This window comes from Aedes aegypti, chromosome 1 (genome assembly GCF_002204515.2).
Source record: "Aedes aegypti strain LVP_AGWG chromosome 1, AaegL5.0 Primary Assembly, whole genome shotgun sequence".
In the NCBI taxonomy this organism is placed as follows: Eukaryota; Metazoa; Arthropoda; class Insecta; order Diptera; family Culicidae; genus Aedes; species Aedes aegypti.
The window spans coordinates 218,174,268-218,201,121 of NC_035107.1; the positions used below are offsets into that span (position 1 = coordinate 218,174,268).

At 40.2% G+C, this 26,854-nt stretch overlaps 1 protein-coding gene across 1 annotated transcript in view; it reads right to left on the minus strand.

The window, feature by feature from the left end:
- Nucleotides 1-2,128: 2,128 nt before the first annotated feature.
- Nucleotides 2,129-26,854, minus strand: part of LOC5574050 (transmembrane protein 235) — a 95,959-nt gene continuing 71,233 nt past the window's right edge. The window contains exons 3-6 of the mRNA XM_001654978.2: nucleotides 8,333-8,483; nucleotides 8,076-8,274; nucleotides 3,320-3,485; nucleotides 2,129-3,214 (exon numbers count right to left, since the gene is read on the minus strand). Coding sequence (XP_001655028.1) covers nucleotides 3,108-3,214; nucleotides 3,320-3,485; nucleotides 8,076-8,274; nucleotides 8,333-8,483 — 623 coding nt within the window. The 3' untranslated portion in view covers nucleotides 2,129-3,107. The remainder of the gene's footprint in view (nucleotides 3,215-3,319; nucleotides 3,486-8,075; nucleotides 8,275-8,332; nucleotides 8,484-26,854) is intronic.

The following is a 26,854-nucleotide window of genomic DNA, read 5'->3' on the forward strand; positions in this document are numbered from 1 at the left end:
AAGATTCATTATTGTAGTTTCAATGGATTTTTAAAACTGGATAAATCACATTGGAGGGTCGGAAACAATGAACATCTAGTAGAAAATGGGATGGCAGGAATTATTTTTCACTTCGAAAGGGAGTTTGAAATCTCGCTATTTGCACACAACATTGGCACGGTGCTTCTGGTGATGGTCAACCGCGCGACGACCGGAAGGTTAAATTTTCACAAGGAAATGTCACCATCGAAACCACCCTTCTCTTATCATGAACAGTAATATCGCAAAGCTGATATAAAATTAGGTGTTAGGGCCAAATGTCAAACTTGGGTACCGGGAACGAAATGTAGTACTAGAAGAGGTACTCGTGAGCCCGAGTCCTATGTCTCTATTTGTCTCTGGTACAATGCTTCATTTAGTTAACATCTAAACAGATAACACTGAATCAACAATTTCACACCACATCTCTCCATTCTAGGTTCTGCCCCACGCTCGCCAAATCAGCGGATTCAAAGTGAACACAATTTTTGCAGGGTTACTATCCGGCATTCTTGTAACATGCCCTGATCATCGTATCCTGCCAGCTTTGGCAACAATCTGGATACCGTAATCCGGGGTAACATTGATCGGAATGACCCATCTCGTAAAAAGTTCGTATCGCCATTTATTGATGGAACCTTTTCAATTCATGAATGGTTCTTCTCTTTCTTATATTCATAAGCTAATGAAAGTGAAGATTATTGCGTAAATTGCGTTTACCTTATGCGTAAATTTATCAACTTTTCGAAACAATTATTTCAATGGGTAAGGATGGCACAACCGAACATTCATGTCTGACATAAGTTCTGCAAACGATATGAGCTATGAGAATGCGGTTCTTACTAAAAATGGCATCGCCGAAAACGATTCCGTTTTTAATTTTGAAATAACTTTAAAATTAAATGACTTGTAAGCGTTTGGCTTTCATATTCGGCTTCGGGGGCCATGATTTAAGTAAGTAACGACATTTTCAATATTACCGAACATGGTTTACATAGGTGATCAATGTTACCCCATATCAGCTAAATCAAAAAATCGCTTAAAACATTTTTTTAAACATGCTTAAATCTTTCAAACAACAGAATACAGTATAAAGTCACAAGCAATTGGTGACAGTACTTGTTTTAAAAATATAAAATTTGCAACATTTGCATTTTCAAACGAAACATTTGAGAAATATTCAAAAAAAAAATGATCAATGTTACCCCGGATTACGGTACTGTGTTCGCCGTAGAGTTGGACGAGCTTGTGTTTAATCCTTCGCCGCCACACACCGTTTTCCTGCACACCGCCAAAGATTGTCCTTAGCAACCGACGTTCAAAGATCCCAAATATTTGCAGGTCATTCTCGAGGGTCGTTCGTGTTTCATGCCTGTAGATGACTACCGGTCTTATGAGCGTTTTGTGTATCGTGCATTTGGTGCGGCGGTGAATTTGTTTTGACCACAGCTTCATGTGCAGGCCATAGTAGACCTCACTTCCACTGATGATGCGTCTGCGTATTTCACGGCTCGTTATTATAAGCCATCAGCAACGATCCAAGGTAGACGAACTCATCGACCACCTCAAAAGTATCCCCGACTATTGTAATATTGCTACCTAGGGAGCCCCTTGCGCTCGGCTCCACCTACTACTTTGTCTTGGATGCATTCACCACCAGTCCTACTTTTGATGCCTCGCGTTTCAGGCGGGTGTACGTACCCGCTCCTTTTCAGATGTTCGGCCAACCATATCTATATCATCCGCGAAGCAAAAAAAATGACTGGATCTCGTGAAAATGGACCCCGGCTGTTGAGCCCGGCTCTTCGCATAACACCTTCTAGCGCGATATTGATCAACAGGCACGAAGGTACATTACCTTGTCGTAGTCTCCGGCGGGATACAAACAAACTGGAATGTTGGCCTGAAATCTCCGTAAAATTTGGCACATCTTCAATCGATGCTCTTATTAGTTTTGTAAGCTTCCCGGGAGAACTGTTCTAGCTTCATTAATAAATAAATTTCTAAAGCAATGTATGTCTTCTGATAGGTACATTCGAAGTGGAAACGAAACATGGAATTGTTCACTCTTTGACATCTGGAATAATCGTCACGGTTCAGCACTTCTTCGGTTTATAACTAAAATATATTTTTCATTTTTCTTTTCCTTACAACGTAGTATTAAATTATCTTCTTCTATACATAATACAAAACAGCATTACGCATTGTTCACTTCACCTGCCGTTGGAATTTGCTTGTTTCTCGGAAAACAAAAATATCTTCTCCAAGAGCTTACACTTCTGTCTTGCTTCTAACGTCGAATTCTTTTGCTTACTTAAAACAAAAATAGCAAATGTCATTCTAAGCTTAAAAATAGTTGACATAAAATTAAACAAAAAAGTAATACCGGAAACAGTAGAATGGTTTCACACACACTCGAAGAAAGAAGGATAGAGTATGATAAGAATGACACCGGCTTTCACGTGTATAATATTTGCAAAGATAAAAACGTGTTAATGAGAGTGAAATTCGAAATCCGAGTGGGGAAACGGAGGGAAAGGCTTATGAGAAGGTTTTAAATCTCCGTCTTTTTTTCCGACACGGATACCAACTCTGCCATTCAAACACACATTTTACATAAAGAATATAGTTTAAAATAAAATGGAAGACCATAGGAGCAGTCTGGATTGAGGGAGTAGACGTTTTCCTAGTTCGCGCTGCAGCTCATTTCGAGTAAAATTCGATTGCTCTCGTCTTCTTCAAAAATAAATGGGAATTGGGGCTAGTAACGTCTCTCAGAGTTATTCTACAGATGCGATAGAACAAAAGCGGAAACTGGAAGCGAGAGGATGGATTTTTTAAATCTGATGTTAAAATAGAGGGCGCGCGATTCGAGGAGATTTTACGCTATTTCTCGGATTAGATTGCTGCGGTATGCAAGCGACTGTTCCGATTTCTTAATTTGTTCGGTTACGATTTCAAACGAAATTTCTAGACTCCTAATCAAAACGGACAAAAGTCGACGGTTACGTTATTATCCAAAAATTGCATTTGTAATGTTTTGTGTGATTTTTGTTTTTTTCTCTAACGAAAAAAATATATATGTGCGCTTAGTAGTTGTACGGTCCGTACTGCGATCCGTGATAGTATGGCTGCGGGTAGAGCTGAGGCTGAGGGAAACCACCATAGGGGTAGGGGGGCTGCTTTTGAGGATACACTGAAACCGGAGACAGAAGGTTAGCAATGTGCGACAGAGGATAGCTGATTGTGCCAGTAGTTGTGCTGTCGGAAACACCCGAACCGCCCGAAATCGGGTACTTACCTGGCATCAGGTATTGCAGGTTCAGTTGTTCTTCCTTTTCGCGTTCGCCCCGGAGGCATACGGCCGCTCCGGACAGCAAGATCGACGCCAGCAAGCTGGATGCTACGCCGGCCCAGGCCACGATGTAGGACCAATCGTACGAGATGCGGGTGTTGTCACGGAGAACCTGCAATTGGAGATAAAGCAAATAGATAAGCAAATTGAGAATTGCAGATTACATTCAAAATAACCTGTAGTAAGATTAAACATGATATGATCAATAAGAGCGTACATCCAAAGTACAGCGCGCTGTATCTCTGGGAAATAATCGTACAGTTCGTGAAGTTATGAATCCAATCTATATCCTGAGCTAACTTTTGGAGATGTAGATTAGGATTTTTTTCACTTTTACCACTTTCGCTACTGGTCACATCGCCATTAGGAAGCTCGCCATAGTGCTGATGCCACCTCTCCATCGTCACGCGTTCCTTCGTGAGAAGATTTCAGTCACAGTCTTGTCTCATATCGACTTTTGGCGCCTTTGCGCGAGCGGTTCCGTCTCTCGTAGAACTTCTGTGTGCCATTAACGCGGAACAGCTCTTCCAACATCTCTCCGGAAGACGGAAGACGCTGAACGTAGTTCCGATACTGCAGTGCCTAATAGGAGCTGTGTCAGGTTGAAGTTCACCTCTCAGCCTGGGACACGGTTATATGAAAAATTTAGATTCTCGCTCCAGTCCACTTTTCGGATTGCATTTGGGTCACATAACAACTGTGCAAAATTTCAGCTCGATCGGTGAAACTATATTTTAGCGCCAGCCGTTCAAAGTTTGTATGGGATTTACTATGGGAAAACTTACTTTTGCAAAGAAAAATCGCCAGAGGTCGCCCATTGACCTCTATAAAAATTTCAAACGCAGACCACGATATGTATTTTTACGATGAACAACATTGTCGAAGACCGCAAAGCAATCCGATTCTTGTGAAAAAAGTTATTAAGCATCTACTAGTCGGAAATTTTGCCCAATTGTGTTATTATTGTTATTCCTTTACGTGTTAATCAACGTCGCCTTGCCAATAGGTTTTCATTGAATAACTTTCTTCACAAGTGTCGGATTGATTGTCGGCAATATTCTTTATGGTAAAATTACCTAGCGAGGTCTGCGTTCGGAATTTTTATAGAGGTCAATGAGTGACCTCTGGTGATTTCTCTTTGCAAAAGTGAGATTTCCCATAGTAAATCCCATACAAACTTTGAACGGCTGGCGTAAAATATAGTTTCACCGATCGAGCTGAAATTGCACAGTTGTTATGGAACCCAAATGCAATCCAAAAAGCGGACTGGAGCGAGAATTCAAATTTTGTCCCACGCTTCCATGCTTCCTATGCATCCACGTGGACAAGTTTCGAATGAACTGGTGGGTCATCTTTCCTTCTCCATATGGCAACACGTCTACCGGTAATATTGCACTGCTTCTAATGACATCGTTTCATAAGCGCTGCCGCTGCCATCAGTCAGAACACTTTGTTTGGCTTTTCACGAATCCAACGTTGTGCTCAAGCAGTTACCTCATTCCACAGCATCTGTAACCTGTAACACGACACAAGCTAGCAGTCATCGCCAAAATCAACAATGTTGATGTATGCAGTAGTTTTTTTTTTTTTTTTTAAAGACGCTACACGTTAATGCTTCCAGTGGGCTAGTTGCCCTTTGAAGGAAGCACCACACTAGAAAACATTCCTCTCGAAAAGTTTTTCGGCCTGAGGCGGGAATCGAACCCACACTCCTTAGCACGATGCGGCTAAATGCCTCGGTGACACTAACCGCACGGCTACGAAGCCCACGCATGCCCCTCCGAGGTGGACATTGGACCAGTTCAGCCAGATGATGGATTAGCTAACTGACAAGTTGATCGGAAGGAAGCCGATACTTATTGCAGGAGACTTCAATGCCTGGGCTATGGTGTGGGGCAGCAGAGTGACCAATGCAAGAGGGTATATCCTTAAACTTTAGCGAAGCTAGATGTACGATTCAACAACAAAGGATAGTGACGGCTTGTGACGCAACTATGCCGCGAAAACTAAAGCCGAGGAACAAACGACGACCAGCCTACTGGTGGAATGACACGCTTAGCACGCTTTGCGCTGCTTGTCTCAGAGCCAGAACAACGCGGGCTCAGAGAGCAGGGACGGAATTGGATAGAAGAGAGCGAATGACGGCTTTCAGAGAAGTTAGGACTGCACTCAAACGGGAGATTAAGCTTAGTAAATTTAATTGCTACAAGGAGCTGTGCCGAGATCCATGGGATATTGCGTTTCGAGTCGTTATGGCCAAGATTAAGGGCCCTTCGACACTAGCTCAGATGTGCCCAGGCAAGCTGAAGTTGATTGGGGAAGGTCTCCAACCAAAGCACGATCCAACGCCAGACGGTGAAGACGCAGAAGCAATCGCTGATAAACGGCAAGTGTCTAACGACGAGCTTGTAGAAGCGTCGAAACGACTAAAATCGAAGAGAGCCCCTGGTCCAGACGGAATACCGAACGTAGCGCTGAAAGCAGCCATCCTGGCATATCCGGACATATTCAGGAAGGTGTTGCAGAAGTGCCTTGAGAAAGGTAACTTTCCAGAAATATGGAAGATCCAGAAACTGGTACTGCTGCCAAAGCCAGGGAAACAATTGGGAGATCCATGCTGGAAGAAGTGGAGATGTTAGTGATGGAAACAATTGACGCAATCGAGGGCAGGATGAGCGGAACCAAACTGCAGATAGTTTACCACAAAACAGAGATACTGCTAGTCAGCAACTACAAGGCGGTTCAGCAGATGGTGGTCAACGTCGGAAGGATTGCACCAAAACACATGTTTAAGCATCTGGAAGTAATGATCGACTATCGGCTAAATTTCAACAGCCACGTTTATTACGCATGCGAAAAGTCCAAAAAGGCAATGAACGCAATAGGGAGAATCATGCCAAACTTAGGAGGTCCAAGCAGCAGTACGAGGCGCTGGCTAACATCTCGTCATCGATACTCCTGCTTGGGGCAGGGCACTACAAATATAGCGGAACCGTGAAAAGCTGAACAGAGCATTTCGGCTGATGGCAGTGCGAGTCGCCAGTGCGTATAGAACGATATTGTCAGATGTTGTATGCGTTATAGCCGGTATGATCCCCATTTGCATCACTTCGGCGGATGATATCGAGTGCTACCAACGAAGAGACGTCACAAACGTATGGAAGATCGCCAGAGTCGGATATATGGCGAGGTGACAGCACAAGTGGGACTGTGCGGAGAAAGGAAGATGGACCCACCAGCTTATCCCAATCACGTCGACGTAGATGAATAGAAAGCATGGAAAGGTAAAATTCTATCTGATACAGTTCCTATCAGGTCATGGATGTTTCAGAAAGTATCTCCATAAATTCGGGCACGGAGAGTCTGATCAAACATCGAGACACCACAACATGTAGTTTTTGACTGCTCAAGATACGCGGAAGTGCGGCACGAAATGCTCGGAAGCAGCGACGGAGATTTAAATCCCGACAACATCGTGCAGAAAATGTGTCAACACGTAAATACGTGGTCCGCGTTGAACAGAGCGATAACGCCGATCATGTCGTCGCTTCAACAGGAATGGCGAGAAGACTAGAGGGCGTCAGTCGCGATCTGAGTAGGCTTACTTCGGCACCGCAACGACCACCATCGAACCGGAGTAGGCTCCGTTGGGGACAAGCTGAGTAGATCGCGAAACAACACCAGCAAATGGTCGTTGGGGCACCTGTGAACCGGAAGTTTCCCTCCGTCGGAATTGCATGACCAACCTCGGCAGCTGCCTTGCCAGCTTCGGAATAGGTTAAGCCCACCGTCGGGGACTAGCTGAGTAGTTCGCGAAACTGCACCAGCTTCTCTCCACCGGAATCGCAGAACTGACCTTGACACCATAACGATCACCATCAAGGCGGAGTAGGCTAGATCCTCCACCGGGGATTAACTGAGTAGATCGCATTGTTGCACCGGAAAATGGTCGTCGGGCGCCTGTGATCCGAAAGCTTTCCTCCAGAATCGCAGGACCGACCTCGGCATCGGCCCAGATAGCATTAGTTACGGAGATCTTCCGCCGTCAGGGAAAACTTCGTTGGAGTAGGATAGATCCATCATCGGGGACTATTCTGAGTAGTCCGTAGCAAGTCACCGGCTTGAGTCGTCGGAGCTCTCTCTCGGCGTAGTTACCGGTTTTGGGAGATATTCTTCCGTCGGGGAACTCTCCATCGGAGTAGGCTAGCTTCACTCGGCGTAGTGAGTAGTATCGATCACGATGAATCGCCTTCGGGGCGCTTGCGTACCGAAAGACACCCCTCAACCAGAATCGCAAGACCGACCTCGGCATCCAACCGGTCCGCCCGAAGACCATGATGAGCAGCGCAGTAAAGTCCAGAGAACCAACCAAGCACAGGAGCATCTATCATAAAAAGTCTCACATGGCCCAGGCGTGTGGCCGGCCCCAAAATGTAAGTGACGGAACAGAGACAAATATGTGACGTTTACTCTAACTGACCGGAATGTATCTAAAAAGTTGGTTCAAAACCTTCGGTTATCAATCAAATCCCAACATTTTATGAAGAACCATTGGCTTAACTCAGATACAAACTATTTTAATTTCTTGAGAAAGCGAATCAGTACATTCAGTGACTGCTAATCATGCTTCTTGAAAATGAAACTTATGTTCGCATTTTCTAAGTCTATAGAATACCAAATATTATTCGCCCAGTGTACTCACCGTGGTCCAGCTCTGGTAGTAGTCATCGCCGACGACCTTTTCCTTCTCGAAGAACTCCACCGTATGCCACAGTCCCATGGCACCGGCTGCGAGCAAGCAGGCCGTCAGCATCAGAATCGCTGTGGCCGTGATGGCACCGGCTGATCGCTTCCAGCAGCCGGACAGCCCGGTCCAGAAGGCACAGAAGATGGCAACGAAGCTGAAACCAATAGAATTAGAGGAATGTGGTTCGTTTTGCGAAAAGATGAACGACGAACCTGAGAATGAAGGCGGCAATGACGGAACGGGCCAGATGTAGACGAGCCATGATGTCCTCGTTGAAGCCTGGCGACGACTTGTCTTCCTCGGTCTGAGGGAAGTAGTCAATGTTGGAACAGTGGGTCTCTACCGGGGAGAGATAGATTTGAACTGAAACGAGAGAAAGGAGGGGGATGTTGATGAATCAATGTTTTAAAGTTATAGAAAAAAAAATCAAACATATTTTTGAATAAAACATATAAGGTACCGCGGGGCAAGTGGGAACGAAAAAAACGATAGTTTAAACAAATTGTTCAATCAAATTTTCAAATGTCAATATTTTTCAAATCCAACAACACAATTACGTTTTGGCAACATATTTGCTGGTGTGTGCATGAAACTAATCGAATAATTTCGAAATTGTGAAAACCTTGGAAGAATGTTTTAGAATGAGCCATTGGTTGCAGTTACCTCGCTAAACGGGGCAAGTGGGACACATCAAGTTTCATGCATCAATCCACATTAGTAAGTCAACCATTACAATAATAGGATTGATAAGTCATAGATTTTTAATGTTAAGTACATATTTGATGTACATAAGGGATCAACCACAAAATACGTTACGTTTGAGGAAGAAACCCTTTATTTAATAGTATGTCACCTCACATTTAATATTAACTGAAAATTCCTCAATAAAAGCGTAAAGAGGAATTGAACATGTTCAAAATATATAATTAATAAGTTGTTCATTAAAATGTAACACATAAACAATCAATAATTGAATCTATTAAATTTAATTATAAATATGTTTTGTTATTATTTATATGCACGGCAGAAAACCATCTTATGGGGTGGAATTGTTTTCCATTACAACTTAATTTGGTAGAAATAACAGATAAAGTTCAAATAAAATAGAAAAGTAATCGTTCTCATGATGCATTTCAAATTTCGGCTGTCTGTTTGTTCAATTTTGAAGTCGTATTTCAAAAATAAAAAAAAATAATAAATAAAGGATAATAACACTTTTCTTCTCGCTCTTATGCAATTACGTAATTTGAGGTTGATCTTTTTTGATGAAAATCATTTGTTTGAATGTTTCAGTGCTACTCTCTAGGAAAATGTATGAAACGTGTACGAAAAGTTTTGATTCTGGTTTTTGTTCTGATAGGTCCCACTTACCCCAGGTACAAATATAGTTTGGGGTAAGATAGACCATCGAAAATTTCATATGAAATGAAAACAAAATACTGGTTTATCGTTAGCAGCTTGTAATAATACTTAAAATTATAGCTTACTGATTTAAATTCGATTTAAAACACATTTATTTTTTGCGAGTCAATGCAAGACATGAAACGTGTCACAATTTATCATGCAAGTTGAAAATGGCGCTGAACTGACAATTGTTACATGAACCACATGGTAATAAAAATAACAATATGTTTAGTACTAAATACATTCCTTGTCATTGTATCTTCAACTTTCTTGAAGAATACCCTCATGAAAAACTTTTCCTAGTTTAGCTATGACGAAACGCTCCACTTACCCCGGATTCTCACTTGCCCCGGGGTACCTTATAATTGAAAATTTAATCGGGAGCTCGTCATTGGACAACAAGCTGTCCTTCGCCTCTCAAGCCTTGTTTGGTCAGGCGTAAGAGTTATAAATTTCGAGCACATTACAATCACGTTTAATTTTTCGATTAAAAATCAATGATAAATAGAATTTTCTACTACTCTGCCCTTCTATCCATAACTGTCGTCATGATTTTGAGAATTGAAAAAGAAAACTCAAACATAGAGCCATGATCTTCCCTAATATGTTTCATTGTCCACCATTGACAATGTCGTAAAGTGTTCGCTGTTTTGTTTATCAATACATCCTCCATCTTCTTCAAGTTTTCACACTGGCATCAACCGTATGTGCCCCAATTTCAATCTATTTAAATGAATCGAAGATAACTTCCATCATTCATTCCGCGGAGAAAAGTTCTGTTACAAAAATCACTTCTATCCAGTTTTTTCCCATGCACACCCATAATGAACATTGTAATTTTTGAACCATATAATTTGTTTTTTATTTACTTTGTCTTGCCTATGCGGAGAGCCAACACCGGAAATTATCATGAGTGAAAATTAATTCGAACAAAATACCGTAAAGAAAGCTAATTAATTTCCCCGTGCATTGCAAACCTTCTTTCTGGTTGGATGTTTCTCTGTTTCGGGTGTGTGGGAAAACGGAACATGCCTACGCGTTCTTTGAAGATGACCCACAGGAAACGAAATCAGCAAACAACTGAGACGGTATAACTTTTTGGAAATGGAAAATTTTTCTCTCAAATCTGTCTGTTGAAACTACGTTTCGTACAATATAGCCGTCTCAAAGTTTAACCCCCGAAACTAGTTGAGACATCCAGGAAACGCCGATTTTTGACGTCATACAAATGCAAACCTCGGTTCCACTATGTGAATCTGCACAACCATTACCTACAGTGCAGTGAATCACGCTGCGGCCAGCCAGCCAGCCTCACGATTTGATCTAAATTCTTCAAGTCTTTGAACTGCGCGCCCAACCAAGCGTGCAACTTAGCAGGCAGTAAGCACTGTGGTTGCTATATCAACCACAGACACGGTGCACAATCGTGCCGGATATAGAACAAAAAAATCAAAGAATAAGTTAACAGAAAAATTTCATGTAAAATTCAGCAAAAAATCATGCATTTTAAGGAAATTCCACAGTTGTCGCAGATTTACACTGCACATCGTGTAAAATTATATCCACGTCATGGATTTTTTTTTTGCAAATTGTCGTATAATTGGTTAAAGTCCGCGATGTGTAGTAGAAATTTACATGATGTTAATCTATGGGGTGCCGACTTGATTAGTTAGGTCGTTCAAATTGAACACAATCATTTCTACGAGTGCTAACCGTTGTTTATTTGCTTGTCACGCAAGTTTTACTCCTAAAATGCTTAACACAAAGCATCATCCATTCAATGCACGCGATAAACCCAATTTCTCCATAATGTGTGCTAGTTACAACTTTTTTTAATAGTTTGCAGTCTTTGTGTTATATAAATTGTATAACATTTTTTAGCGTGACAAAATTATGACCGAACATTTCTAGGCATGCTCAGGTCATTTTTACGAAAATTTTTGTTTGACGGCAGCCTGGCTGCTTGTTGATTTTCTGTTCGCATCCCTCAGATGTTGTTGTATTTTTACACTATGTGCAATGTAAATTTGCGACAATTCTAGCATTTCCATCATATGCATGATTTTGCGCTGAAATTCACACGGGTTTATCTTTCTGCACTTTTACAAAAAAAAATCATCTAATTAAAGATTGAATCTTAAGAAAATTGAGAGAATCTGTCACTAATCGCTCTCTGTAACAATCATGATTTGCAACACATCATAAGTGCCTGACTAGCGTCTGCTGCTACAGTTCTGATCAGATCGGGGGAATAGCAGTGCATGATTAAACCCCTCTAAACTAGCTCCAAATCTGGGGGACACTACCCAAAACAAGGTCAACAAACGGGAGAAATTGATTTTATCATCGCTCTCTTTTTGGGGCTCTCGTTCGCTGCGCTTGTTTATCAAGCTTGTTACAACTCGCGATACATTGCCATTCATGCACCGCTACAGATGGGATGTTTTTCTTCACTTCCTTCGATCGTGCCTAAAAACCAATTGAGAACTAATTCAGCAACGCCTGGATGCACCAGGCCCATGGCACGGGACGACTTTTAGTGTAGTCAACATCTCCATGTGTTTACTCATTTTCGGGTAATTTGAATCGAGAGTGCATTCAGAATGCGAAGTTTTGTTTAATGTTTATGATCCATAATCGAGCAAGAGTCGCAATCAAATCACTGATTGCTTGCTTGGAGGCTTGCAGGATGCCTTTTAATGTATGCTCTCCTTTCAAAACCATCGAAATGTTGAATGTGCTTCAACTTTTTGGCACATTATTAGCTGATTTAACAATATCAAAAATTGATAATCAAACCATAGCAAACAATTAAACAAAACAATGGTCTTTATTTTCACAGTTCTTACAACTGACAGTGGGCGACATTCACTTATCGCCCGGGACATCTTGGCTACGAAGAACACTGTGTATGGATATATGGTTGTCATGGGCCTGGGCTGCACATAAAAGAAGCGAGCCGAATGACGTAAATTTGTGTCGAATTTTTGACATGTTAGTGTCTGATTCGGGAAATGTCGATCACAGTGGTATCGTTTTCGTGTTCTTTAACCCTCTAATACCCAACCCCACCTTTAGACGGGGTACACTTTTGTATATTTTTCGTAGCTTGGAAATCAAAATGTTTTTATTTTTGGCTTATATTTTGACTCATAACAGGCATATTAGAAAAGTTTTTTATGACTTTTGAAACTTTTTTGTATTTTTAGAAATTGTTTGAAAAATTGCATTCTTATATAACCTACAAATGCCTAGGGTTCATTTAACGTGTAATATAAAAAATCGTACCTTTTATATTTTTCTACGATCAACCTATCACAAAAGAAGAGCCTGGTGGTATTAATATAATTTCAAACCTGTTTTTCGGTTAGTTATACGGAAAATAAAATACGCTCCGAAAAAAAATAAAAAAATAATGTTTTTAAAAGTGCCGTAAAAATTTAAATTTTTATTATTGCCGAAAATCAACAACTAGAAAAGGCTTCAAGAAAAAATGAAATAAGCTAGGGATGTTCAAAAATAAAAATTATAAAAATCAAAAATGAAAATTTAAAAATTTGCGAATAAAAACAAATAATTGCCCAAAACGTGTTTAGAACGATTTTAGATAACTAAAAATAATACTTTAATCGAAAATAAAAATTTGGGTATTAGAGGGTTAACATTCAAATTTACATTTTTAGTTTGATACATCTTTAAGAACACGTTTTTGTGTCGTTCCATCACTTACATCATGTAGCATTCAGTCATAACACAAACTACGCCGCAGTAGTTTTCATTATTTTTAGGAGTTTGTTTTATCATGATTTTCATTCCCTTACATTTTCATGAATCTAGGGGAACTTACGTATTGTCGGCAGCCTAAGCAGCTGAACTTTGAAGAATTATTAATTATTATGCACAAAACACTATTATGTTCTCTAAATAATCTATTTTTCTTTACCAAAGTCACGAGGCACTTGTTCTTTTATCGGCATTGCAATTACTATTGTCGGCAGCTAAATTGTTCTCTTCGGCAGGTTATGTATTGGTAACTTTTCGTATTTGTTGACAATGCCTGAATTTAAACGTCACTCATTATGTTCTACTGAAAGGGCCAATGCAGAAAAATACAGACTACACTGAGAACGCAGTTATAAATAGAATAGCTGAGAGTTATATTGAATAAACAAGGCCACTAAATTTGAGCAGACTAAGGCGCCGTCCACAAATTACGTAACGCTCTCGGGGGAGGGGAGTAGGCTCAAACGTTGCGGATCAAACACATTTTTTTTTCATACAAAGACCGTTGCGGAGGGGGGAATGGTCGAACCCGATTCTCTTGATTTGTTCTTATTGCGTATCAATTCTACACGCGCGATCTGTAGGCGAATTCCGGCGTGTATTTTTTTTTCGAAGAAAAGAAATTTTTCTTGCTGGTGAGTAATGGAAGAAAATTTTTTCTCTTCGAAGAAATTGTTAGCAGGAATTCACCAACTGGACTATAGAAATTCATACATTTTGCCTTAAGAAAGATGGAACGATTATTGAAATACGAAAGCTTTATGTATCGTTTTAGCATCACCCCACATCAAGGCGTCGATAGACGAGGGGAGTGCGCACGAGCCTATCGATCGCAAGGTTCTTGGTTCAATTCCAGGTTCAGGCATCAACATTATCAGATAGAAGAAGATACTATCATCCATCTGATAGACAAGTGATACTATCAGTTCAGCCAGATGATACTATCACTTCTTGTCTATCCTGATAGTATCACTGAGAGAATGGTTTCTATCAGAGATAGAGGGTAGAGTGATAGTATCCCTATCCCAAAAATTTCTCATGATGGTAACAACATCTCTCAAATAACAATGATAGAGGTTCTATCTTTATCAATTGATAATATTATAGAATATAAATTGTTGGACGATGGGTAAAGAACATTAACTAAATTCCATATTTAGCAACCAAAGGTGGCGGCTTCAGGAGTGTAAGTATTGTTGGAAACCCATGCAATATGGGTATTTTCAGAACGGGCACGATGAGGATATGACGAAAATCGATATCCGACGCCATTTTGAAATCAAAGATGGCGGCCTTCATTCGAGGAAAATTGTTGAAAACCCATGCAATATGGGTATTTTCGGAACAGACGCGACGAGGGGATGACGAAATTCGATGTCCGTCGCCATTTTGAAATCCAAGATGGCGGCCTCCGGTTTGGTAAAATCATTGAAAACCCATGCAATATAGGTATTTTCAGAACGGGCGTGACGAAAGGATGACGAAAATCGATGTTCGACGCCATTTTGAAATCTAAGATGGTGGCCTCCGGATTAGTAAAATCATTGAAAACTCATGTAATATGGGCATTTTTGGAACGGGCGTGACAAGGAGATGACGGAAATCGATGTCCGATTTTGAAATCCAAGATGGCGGCCTTCAGTATCGTCAAATCATTTAAAACTCATACAATACAGGTATGTTCCGTTTTTGTCACGTTCCGATTTCTTTCACAATTTATTCCGTTTTTATCAACACAAAAATATTGAAATTTTCTATTGTTTTGAATGTTAAGAAAGTAAACTAAAGACTTATTTTGAAGCAAGCCTTATGTTTTTCAGATGCCTCAGGGTTGAATTTTCGACATTATGGTAGTATGTATCACTTGTAACGGAGGTATGAATTCGGACTTGATTATCCGGAGTATCATTTTTTTTCACACCGGATAATCGAATCCTCTGGATCTATGCTGGGACTGGTAATAGTAGTAGGCTTGAATTTCGAGAAACTCACGTGGTCTTCCCAGTACAGTAGTTCAAAAACGCGAATCTCATCAAGACTATGTTGGGTGCATAAATTTTCTAAATCGTTAGTGTCATTGAAGGCTCTTAATGCGGGAAATGCAGCGGGAAATAGAACATTTTTCTACAATAATTTTGGGTTGCATCGTGCCCGTTCCGTAAATACAAACCCCCTATTACTAACCGTAGTGATAGTATCAAGAGATAGATGTAATAATGGTAAATGGGAGGGATAAATTTGTAGCCTGTTAAAACTAAAATCCCTGTGGTGTTTTTGACGACTAAGCGAACGTCAAACATGATAAAAAGTGTCAAAGTTCATTTATGGACGCAATTTTTAAATTAAAGTTCAAATATGATATAGCCGTTATTTGAGCGCAAAAATTACTAAAAACGTTGCAGTAACATGCTCTTTAGTGTAATTAAATAAAAAACATAAACAATCGATTGAATTCATTTTCCGCTTGAATTTTTCGCACAAGTCAACTTTAGTCAAACCGTTATTGCTTTTGAATCCATGATTGGAAAAATCACTCGAACATATAGGGTAACGGTCGTATTTTGACACAAATCTCCCAAATGGCGGGGAACGTGCCTCTGGAGCCGGCCTTCTGAACTTCCTCTACGAGATAAAAATGCCCAAACGGTCATGTTGGATCCAAAAAACATCGAAAATAATTAAATTGTGAAGCACTGTTTTTCATTATTTTGGACACACCAATACATTTTGGACTGTCAAAGTATATATTTTGGACCCCCGGCTTTTTTTTATCGTTCGGCGTCAAAGTCCATGACACTGGATGTATAATAAGTTTGCCCATAGTCTAATCAATCGATCGAAAACGGAAAACCGAACAAATTCTACGCTTTCTGTTCAGAAATTGGAAAAAAGTTTTTGTTTACATTTGAGAAATTTCTGACGGCTTCAATTTCTGTGTGTAACGGGTTGTAACGGTTGCATGAATGCACCGATTAAATTAAATTAATTTCAGATAAAATAAACACATTTTCTTTGTACAAACGGTTGATGCAAGTGTGGAATAGTCCTATCTTTCCAAATGGCATGCAAATTGAGTTATTCTTTAGATTTAAACTGGGAAATTAGCAGGAAAATGGCCAAGGGGGTCCAAAATATATTGGTTACCCTATGTTGAATTTGAAATTATGTCCGACGCGCTGTAAAAATTTAATAAAAATCGCACTGAATTATAATCCTTCGAAAGTGTCCAAATTTGTCTATAATTGTTCGACTAATAAAGCCTCAAAGTTGAAACATGTTGAAATAGTGGCAAAAGAAACCCGTCCCAGACAACCAGAATGTACATATAACGACATCACCTTTTGCGTTATATGATGCTTATATGTGCAAAGATTCCGTATAGAATGTCATCAAAAGTCCTTATGCGTACAAAAGTGGAGGCGATATATGTGCATAATTATTATGATGAAAATTAACATATAATGCGAATGTACATATTTAATTACGAATTAATCTGTTACCTTTTCGACTTAGCTTATGATAACAAAGTTGATTTGACAGCTGCTACGGATTGATTCGACTTTTTTTGAAAGATTATACGGAACCAAACTAAATGCTCTGATGAACTCAGAACTTAAATAAGCATTGATAATAATTTAAATCAGTTTCCAGATTCGTCTCACAACTTACGGCTCACTGTGATATAGTGAGAGGTCAAAACACAACATATCAACGCTATAATAAAATGTTTTACTAGAATATATAGATCTACGGGTATATCCCTCTATTCTTTCAGCATGATGGAATATACTAGTTTCCTTTAAAATTCATTATTCGTCAATTGTTCAGCCCAAACATATAAATAGAATTCCTTTTGACCGCACAATTATGGCATTTGCTCACAGTGCGGCGAAAACGACACACTCAAAGGAATCGTATTTTTACGTCGAGCATTGCACACACATTGATGCGCACAAGCTTTTTTATCGCAGTACGACGGATTGAGCCAAGGTATTTATAAGGGAGGTAATGTAATCTGTCATTTATAGCATTCCGCCATATTGGAAAAAATATTTGACAGCTGGCAAGTTTGTGTTACTCCATCAGGTCAGCAAGCCATGAGATCCTAGCGACTTTTTCCCCTCAATTTGTGTTTTTTCGTTAACGTCAATCATCGTTTTATTTCCAATTAATTTCTCGCGCTGTGGAATAACAGCATCCTGTAACAGAACAATTGAATTAATACTTAAACCTAATTTAAGGAATAAATATTTTTTACCTGTATTCTGAAACTTTCGTTGCTATCTGCAGAAAATGTTCCTTTCGAATTTTCAACACGTAATAATAAATATTACGGCACTATGGAGACGATAGCAACCGATGGAGGGGAAAATTGCATTATCAAACTCGCCAGCTCGCCGTCTCGCCAGCTGTCATTTTCCTCCCCTCGCTGTTTACCACACCCCGCATCCATTGACTGCTTAGATTGCTGTACCTGTACCTTAAAGGTACCTTGGATTAAGCTTTGTCAATTTCATGAGGTCGTGGAGGAAATTTCATAAAATTTCGTGAATTATTGAACTTTTTCGGCGTGTGATTGGAATACAATCCTTCAGTGAAGAAATACGAAGCTTTTCCATAGTGAAAATAAGTGCCCGGCGAAGTAAGTCACACAGGAGGCGGGAAGAAACTTGTATCATGAAGTGTTGTGACTGGTATCGATCGTTAAGCATTGCTCTTAAATCGTGTTCGTCCATGCAATTTCGGCGATAAAGTGCAAAGTAAACAATTGAACTGAAGTTATTTAGCGAAATACAGTAGTTTTATTGCATTTTTGGTGTACACGTGTCAGTGATGCATTTTGAACTGATCGCGAGCCAAAAGTGAACTGAACGCGTTCCAATTTTGCACGAGAACCTAGTAAGCATTGAACTCTCGTGCAAGATTCTGCACCTGCTCAAGAACGGCCCGTTCACTTCAAAATGCACAATGAAGCTGAAAACACGAAAAACACTACATCATAACATATTGAATTCCAATCGTTACAAATATATGGCACCTTAAATGGATAAGGGATCATGCACAAATTACATCACGCTCCAAGGGGGGGAGGGGGTCGAACCGAGCGTGACAAGCCTTACAAAATTTTCGGAGGACTCATACAAAAAGTGTGACAAAGGGGGGGGGGGGGGTGGTCAAAAAAGTTGAAATTTAGCGTGACATAATTTGTGTACCATCCCTAAGTCGTGTGTCTGCCATGACGACAGTTTTCATTCCGCGTTCAATTTTCAGCTCGCATGGGTTCAAATTTTTGAACTGCTCAATGTTCAAGCCTACTTGATCCCCCGTTCAAAAGTTTGAACTGGAACGCAAACTGAACGCGTTCAAATGCAACACTGACACGTGTACGAACCATGACAGCTTTAACAAAATTACACTTGGAATATGAATCTATGGAGCAGGTAAGTTTGAATATCCACCGTAGTTTTAAGTTTGATACGACGAATAATAGCGCTTACGACGAAGTAGAACAAAACCCTAATCTTTCGAATAACACTGCATTTGCATTATTTCAAGAAATCCCAAATCAAAAAGTAATATTAATGGCATCAATCTCAAGAATGCTTTTGATAATCAAAGCACGAATAATTTGTCGATTTTTGATGACATTTAAGACGATTTATGACCACTTCGTAGAACAAATGAAACCACTGTGCAATGGTGGACTAGTCCAAGACCCGCGCTTAAGAAGAAGCTGTGATGTAACTTTTCCAACCGCCTACCGCGTCGCACACCGCTGGTCGGCGCAAGGTCTCTTTTTGGGAAGGTATTTTTCGCCCGGATTGTTTTTACCCCGCCGCGGACTGCAATCAGCGCGCCGCCATGCGAAATCGTGAGGAGTTACCTTTGGCCAACGCACCGGAACGCGATGAAATTCAGTTCGCTGTTAGTGGGGATTGTGAAACGAGAGTACGCATAATGACGAAGAAAAAAAATGCAGTTCCAAGTTCACCGTTTGTTTTAATTATTTGGTTTTATTTATGCTGGTTTTTGGTGTTGATTTTGGCTACTTGGATTGATTGTTTACAGCGGCGAGTCGAATCGTGATACACTCGGCTGCAGTTTGAAGGGCACCATCGGAGTGGTGCAATAAGTTACTGTTTGCTTTGACGATGTTTGGTAAACTGAAACGAATTTATATGCCAGATAGTAAATAGTCTAGCATTTGTAGGGTGTGAACTGTATCGAAACGTGGAACCAACTACAACATCTCTTATGTTGTCCAAATCGAATAATCGCACAGTGAGCTAATAAGCAACAGATCATCGAGTGCCACATCATGACGCGTTTTGGTACTAGAAAAATGTGTAAGGTATAATCCAGGGAGCTCGTGGCCAAAAGACGAAATGGGGACGTTCTTGTCTCTAGAAGTTGCTCAAAATTTTGTAGCCCGTAAGATCTAGCATGCTGAGAAAAATTTACTGTCTATGCAGTGCTGCGAATGGTAATGGTAGTAGGCTTGAATTTCGAGAAACTCACGTGGCTTTTTCCAGTACAGTAGTTCAGCAACGTGAATCTTATCAAGTGCATGCATTTTCCAAATCAGTAGTGTCATTGAAGGCTCTAGATGCGGGAAATGCAGCGGGAAATAGAACATATTTCTACAGTAATTTTGAGTTGCATTTAGCAACGGGTGTTTTGCTATTTTCAAGGCTGTTTTGTCTACAACAGCGATGGTTGTGAGTTTCGCTGGCTTCGCTGACTTTGATTTGCTTTGCTTGGCTTGGGTACCGGGTACCGAGGGACCAAATATAGTACATGACGGACTACTACGTTTTATTTCGTCTTTGTTCTGGCGCTGGCCGAGCGTTTCGAGTGGCAAATCCCCGTGCTGAAGAGTTTGGATAAATTGGCATTGGTGGAGATTGGCAAGTTACTATTGTCCGTTATTCCGACGCACTCATTTCTCCTGCTGCCTTGAACCTCCGTGCCTGTGCCCTCAGCGCCATTCAGATGTTCGTCGTAGTGCTACTTCCACCTTTCGATCGCTTCGCGCCGTTCGATATAATGCTTCCATCTCCATCGCTGCACATTTCGGCTAGCGACTTGAAGCGTCTGCGGGGTGCAAAGAACTTCCAAGTTCTTTGAGTGCGGTACAACATCTTCAGGTTTTTTACATTCCGCTTCCTCCATTCGACACGTTTTCTCCTTGGAGCAGGCAGGTTTGATGTTTCTTATCTACAATGTTCCACGTTCTGACGAGTGCCTTGCTGCGGCATAACTGTCCGCGCTAGGTTCTTCTCCGTCAGAATCAATCTACACTCCTCAAATCAATCGTTCCGTCGATTACGTACAACGTACCCGACAATATGCTCATCTGCGACGTGGATGGCTGCTTTCATGTACTTCAGAAGTCCTCGAGAGGAGCTTCGGTAAATAATTGCCCTTCAGGCATCGTTTGATCGAGATGGTGAACGTATGCAGTTCCAACCCAATCAACTTGAATCCCAATCCAATGAAATCGAATCCAAAACTAAAGCCAGAGATCCAAAGAACTCAACAGCTAACGATCAAAAGATCCAATTAGCCAAAGATCCGAAGAGCCAATGATCCAAAACGTCAAAGATCCCAATAACCAAAGAGCCAAAACCCCGAAAGCCAAAAAGCCAGAGAACAAAGGAACCAAAATTATTAAGATTCGAGGATCCAAAAGCCAAAGAGCTAAAGAGCTAATGCAAAAGTGTTAAACAGCTGAAACCAAGGGCTAAATATCACAAGAGCCGAAAGGTCAGAGAGTCAAATGGCCAAAGAGCTAAAAAGCAAAAAAAAAACAGAGTCAAAGAGCCTAAGAGCTTATAGCCAAAGATCAAAAGATTTAAATATTATAAGAACCGAAGAGTCAAAAGTCCAGAAAGATAATCCAAAACGTCACAAAACCAAAGAATCAAAAGGTAAAGGATTGAAAAGCTAAGTTGCTAAGGAACCGGAATGCTAAAGAGTCAAAAAGCCAGAACCAAACAGCCAAGAAACCAACAATCCAAAGATCCATGAAGCCAAAGATGCAAAGAGTTAAAAGCCAAATAGTCAAAGATCCAAAGAGCCAAAAAGCAACAGTGCTAAAAGAAAAGGACAAAGCAGTGACAAAATTGAAAATCCAAACCAAATGAAATCCTAAATGTCGGTCTGTGAGCTGAGCACCAAAAGGACAAAACTAAGGATATTTCGACTGACATCGGAATATTAAGCTATCAGAACACTACGGCAAATATGTGGCTTAGATTGATACAGAACCAAATAAATATTCGGCATTGCAAAGATTTGGTCAGTGTTGAAACCTATGTTTGTCTGTTTGTTCATGCCTAGCCAATAATTTGCACATTTGACACCTACTGATAGCTTTAGTGTCAATTTCAGCGCTGCAGTCTTGGGAAATCACTGTTTCAGAGTTTTCCTAACGTTTCGACTTTGATAAAAGTCTTCTTTAGAGGGAGACCATAATTGGGCTTGATTAATGGGTTGCGTGACAAAACGTCGAATCCCAAAACATAGGTTAAAACTGACTTACATTCAGCTCTAATACAACAAAAAGACCTTACATGTCGAACGCATTACAACATAAACTTGGAGTATTTGGAAAGACTCGTCTTGTTCCGTGGTGCGCTCATAGAGCACCTACCATCTCCAACCATATTACTCAAATGAAATGGAATGCAACCCAATACTACACTCACTACATTCCGATGAGTGCAAATAGGTGAAGTAAACTTCACCCCAATGAAGTACCATTTTCTTGTCCAAGAGAGCGAATATGACATAAAAGTCAGCTCTCGCTAACTGCCTCCAGGCAAACAGTCACTTCAACTTAATATTAACTAGACAAACCAAAAGTTTTCGTTGCACCATCTTCTCTCTGCGCTGTAGCGGCTTGAAACGGAAAGTGCACCTTTCTGTCATTTTCCATTGAGAGCTGTGCAGAAATACACAGGTATCGTATGGTTTGTTTACGATCGCCAATTAAATTTCATTCCTATACAAACTCGCATGTCAATTTATGGCTGTACACCTAATGAGCACCAAATAAAATGTAACAAAAGTCAAGTCATAAAATAATCAACACGCTTTTAGGTAACATGCTTGGTGCGAATCAACCACGTCGAATAACATCTCAGTGAGACTTGACTCCGAGCGAAATTTTAATTACATTTCCACCGATGAAAATGTAATCGCATTATGTGTTTCCCCGTTCTGCCTCCACCGATAGTTGTTTACTTTGATTTGTTATGACGCCTAGGCCCAACTAACCTGTGAAGTTTGGGGTGGGGAATCATGGTGGTGAATTCAGCAACAACGTCAGCAAAGACAAAACCGATCCAAGTAGGCTGCAAATTGGGGTAGCTTTATGAACTCGCACAAGCAACAGTAATAACAGGTCCGACACACTCGGGCTCAAATTAGGTACCACTTCTAGTACTTCATTTCGTCCCTCGGTAGTGCAAAAGGTACCCAAGTTTGACAGATCGCAGTACACTTTTCACGGCATTCTAGATTACCTTATGAGCCATAAAATTTTGGACAACTGCAAGGGACATGGAGGTCTTTAATTTGTCTTTGGTAATAATGCAAAACCATCTCAACGTCCGGTCATTACCCGGTCTTTAGCTTCAAATATTATTCATACATGCTACCGTTCAAATTTAATGACGGTTACGATGGCCAGCACTCGAAATTGATTTGTTCGGCCATATTTCCAGCGAAGCTCATCGCGCAATGATCCACTTGATGAGCTACAGTGCATGCAATGTAAGTTCTGATCAATGTGGTGAATTTCAAGAGCTTCACTTTCATCGTCTTTAAATCATAAATTTCCCTTCGGGACTGCCACCAGCCATTATCGACGATGTGCAACGCTTTTGTATACTGCACAAAATTGAAATTTTCTTCCACACCACACCGGACTATCCGCTGAACACGCAAACCTGTTCCGTCGAATATCCGTGCAGGTAGATAAACACCTTCCATTCGTCGGAGTAGCCATTCGGGTTTTAAGTCCGTTCGAGAGCGTGACATATACCTTAAGTGGTGTGTAAATGAAAGCGAAAGAGGAGGAATAATCCAAGCAAAAGAAAGAAAAATATCGTCAATAAAACAACGTCCATCAATCAATGCCGCGGCACATCGCAGCAAGTCATGCAGGTATTTTCGCAGCAGCAGCGACAACGGTGGGCATGACAGCGCATAGCGCTACCACAGATAAACAGACGTCGTACTCATGCACCTTGCTGTCCAGCGACTATGTTTTTAACAGTTGATTCGAATATACGATTTCATGCTTATTATGATTAGAATGAACTAATGTACTCAAATATTGTACAGCTACATGCATGTAGCCGCTATAGCCCGTCAATTCACTATAATAAGTCAATACAGGGCGTTCGAGTTGTATAGTAGCACTATATAAGCACGTAGGGCGAATATAAGTGCTATTTGATTACTTAAGCAGTCAATGCAGGACGCCAATAGTATCTCCCAATATTATAAAATTTGTTCTGAAAATAAATCATTCTAAATTTCTCTCTTTCTAAGTTCAGAATAGATACAACAGTTTAGATAAATAACATGAATTTCAGTATTAATTCTAAGGTGGGTGAATTTAACTAAGAATGCGTTAATTATGTTTGGTTCTACAATAAACACCCAACCAACGACTACATGATTTTAATAGATAACCTTACAAATACTGCAGGAAATGGTTCCAATGGAGTATTTGTATTGACATTATACATTTTTTATGTTAAAACCTTACATTTTCAGTATAGGACATATCGTATATATTCTACCGTTTTGACTCGAAATCCGGGCACTACAAACGTCATCTTTATAATTGATGATATTTTTTTTATAAGCTACTGTGACTTATTATAAATCTAAATGTATATTATTTGGCATGGTATAATAAAAATTGCGGTTCAAATATGCTAAAACAAAACCGGGCACTTATGGAGCGTTTTTTCTATAGTATCGATGTTACTGAATTGAATCACATTTGAGCTGCCGAATCGATTCACCGATTTAATTTAATCTTTTGAATCAACGTTTAAGAATCGATTCGAATCGAATTTGAATTAAAATTCATGAAATTTGATATGATTTCAAAGGCATTTGCAATCGATAAAAACGATTGTACCCCGTTTGGCATAAAGTTGTCTGTTATAATGGTCGTTTGGCATAGTGGCCATTTGGCATAATGAGCGATTTAGAATGAGAAAATTTTAGCACAATATATTACATATATGATTAGCGATTTCTTCTGCACCTTTGAAAATATACACCCTTTTTTCAATAAATACAGGCATTTTTTGAAGCATTCTATCGAAATCAACACCAACGAACGCATAGCACAGTTTTTTGATTAGTTCTCAATAAGCGTGGTGTTCGTTCAGAGATTTGCCAAGCCATGGATTACAAAAATTGTTGTAACCTCTCGGCTAAGGAAGGCCCCAATAATGGACATTGTGTTTACTATTGTTGTAGTCGTTTTTATTTTTTTATTTATTAAATAAATGAAAACTTATTTAGTGCTTTAAGCTAAGTATGCTGCTTCGCTCAAGAAAAATAAAAAAAATTCTTGACAGAATGGGTCAAGAAATTTCCTACGGTGAGCCCCCTTTGAAACGACATTTCTTCTCAACTGCGTACTGCGATCAGAAAAATGTGAATTTCTGCACCATTTCGGGGAAGAAATTTTCCGCGCATCAAGTTAGGCGATTCCTTTTCTTGTCAGTAGCCACGGTGTACTACATTAAAGTGATATATTTCGGAAATTGACAGCTACTTGACTACGTCAGTCCTATCCACCTCGAACAAATTTGCGAAAAAAATGATCTAGTAGTCCGGATGGTATATGGTACGATAGGAGTGACGTCACATGTTTACAATCAAACTTGATGTTTACATCATTAAAGAGCCTGCCTTGTTAATTATTTATGCCGTGGTCAGTAGCAAACCAGCCTTTACCATTTAGAATCCACTGTAGAATGTATTCTTTGACAGATACGTGTTTTAGACCTCAACTGTAAGGCCCTATTTAGTGTCGTGTACTACCCAGACAACCAAAATGTACGTATAACGAAATCACTTTTTGCTTCATGCGATGCTTATATGTGCAAATTTTCACGTATAAGACGTCGCGAAAATGCCTTATTCGAACAAAAGTGGAGGCGATATGCATGCATATTTTATGTGATGTAGCATGACATACCATGCGAGTGTACAGATTTTATTGCGAAATAATCTGTAACCTTATACGACTTGATTTATGATAACAAAGAAGATTTGACAGCTGCTACGGATTGACTTGACTTACTTTGCACGTGTATACGGAATGAAACAAAATGTACATAAGTAGTCAGAAAATAGCATTTTATGCGAGTTAATTTGTCAATCAAACGACTTCATTCACTGTATTGTGCGTTTGTGATGCTATTTGGACTTATAAGCGACTTATTACGTAAATGCTTATGCGACTTCTCGTTGTCTGGGTAGACTCGACTCGTCTTAGTGATCAAAACATTAATGAAAAGATTACTCTTGACATATTGGGGCTGAAAGTGTTTAAAATAAGACCTCACATGAGACCAAAAAGAGGCTGAACATCTGAACGTCTTTCTAAAAGTTTCTGTGGGATTTAATGATTTTTAAAAAGACAATTTACACCGTCTTCAGCCAAAGGCTGCACAGACTGAACATTACTAACATTAGACAACGGACACATGGAACGACCAGTGGACCAGTGTAATTTTTCGTTTGACGAAAAGTTTTCTCCGACTGGGGCGGGAATCGAACCCACACTCCGTAGCGCAATACGCCTAAACGACTGACGCCGCTAACCGCACGGCTACGAAGCCTTTCTTCAGAAATTTCATAAGAATATAGTTTGCTTAAAGTTTTCTCAGCTAGTAATACACTAAAACCTCGATTTACGAAGCCTTTTTTTACGCTACCTCAATTTACGTCACTTTTTTTACGCAATGCGTAAATTGAGTTTTGGCAATTCTGTGGGAAGTTATTGGTTGGGGAAAACCGTTGGAAACCCATACAATATGGGTATTTTCGGAACGGTAACGACGAGAGGATGACGAAAATCGATGTCCGACGCCATTTTGGAATCCTCTGGTTTGGGAAAACCGTTGGAAACCCATACAATATGGGTATTTTCGGAACGGGCACGATGAGGGGATAACAAAAATCGATGTCCGACGCCATTTCGGAATTGAATCCACAAGGCTACCTAAACGAATAACGGGCTACTTAGCCTTAAGAGTTTAAAAGACAATTTACACCGTCTTCAGCCAAAGGCTGCACAGACTGAACGATCACTAACAATAAACAAAGGACAACACGGAACACCCAGTAGCCCAGTGATGAGTTTTTCGTTTGAAGAAAAGTTTTCAACGACCGGACCGGGAATCGAACCCCTACCCCGTGACACAATACGCCTAAACGACTGACGCCGCTAACCGCACGGCCACGAAGCCCAGATCTTATGCTAAAAATAAGTATCATCAATG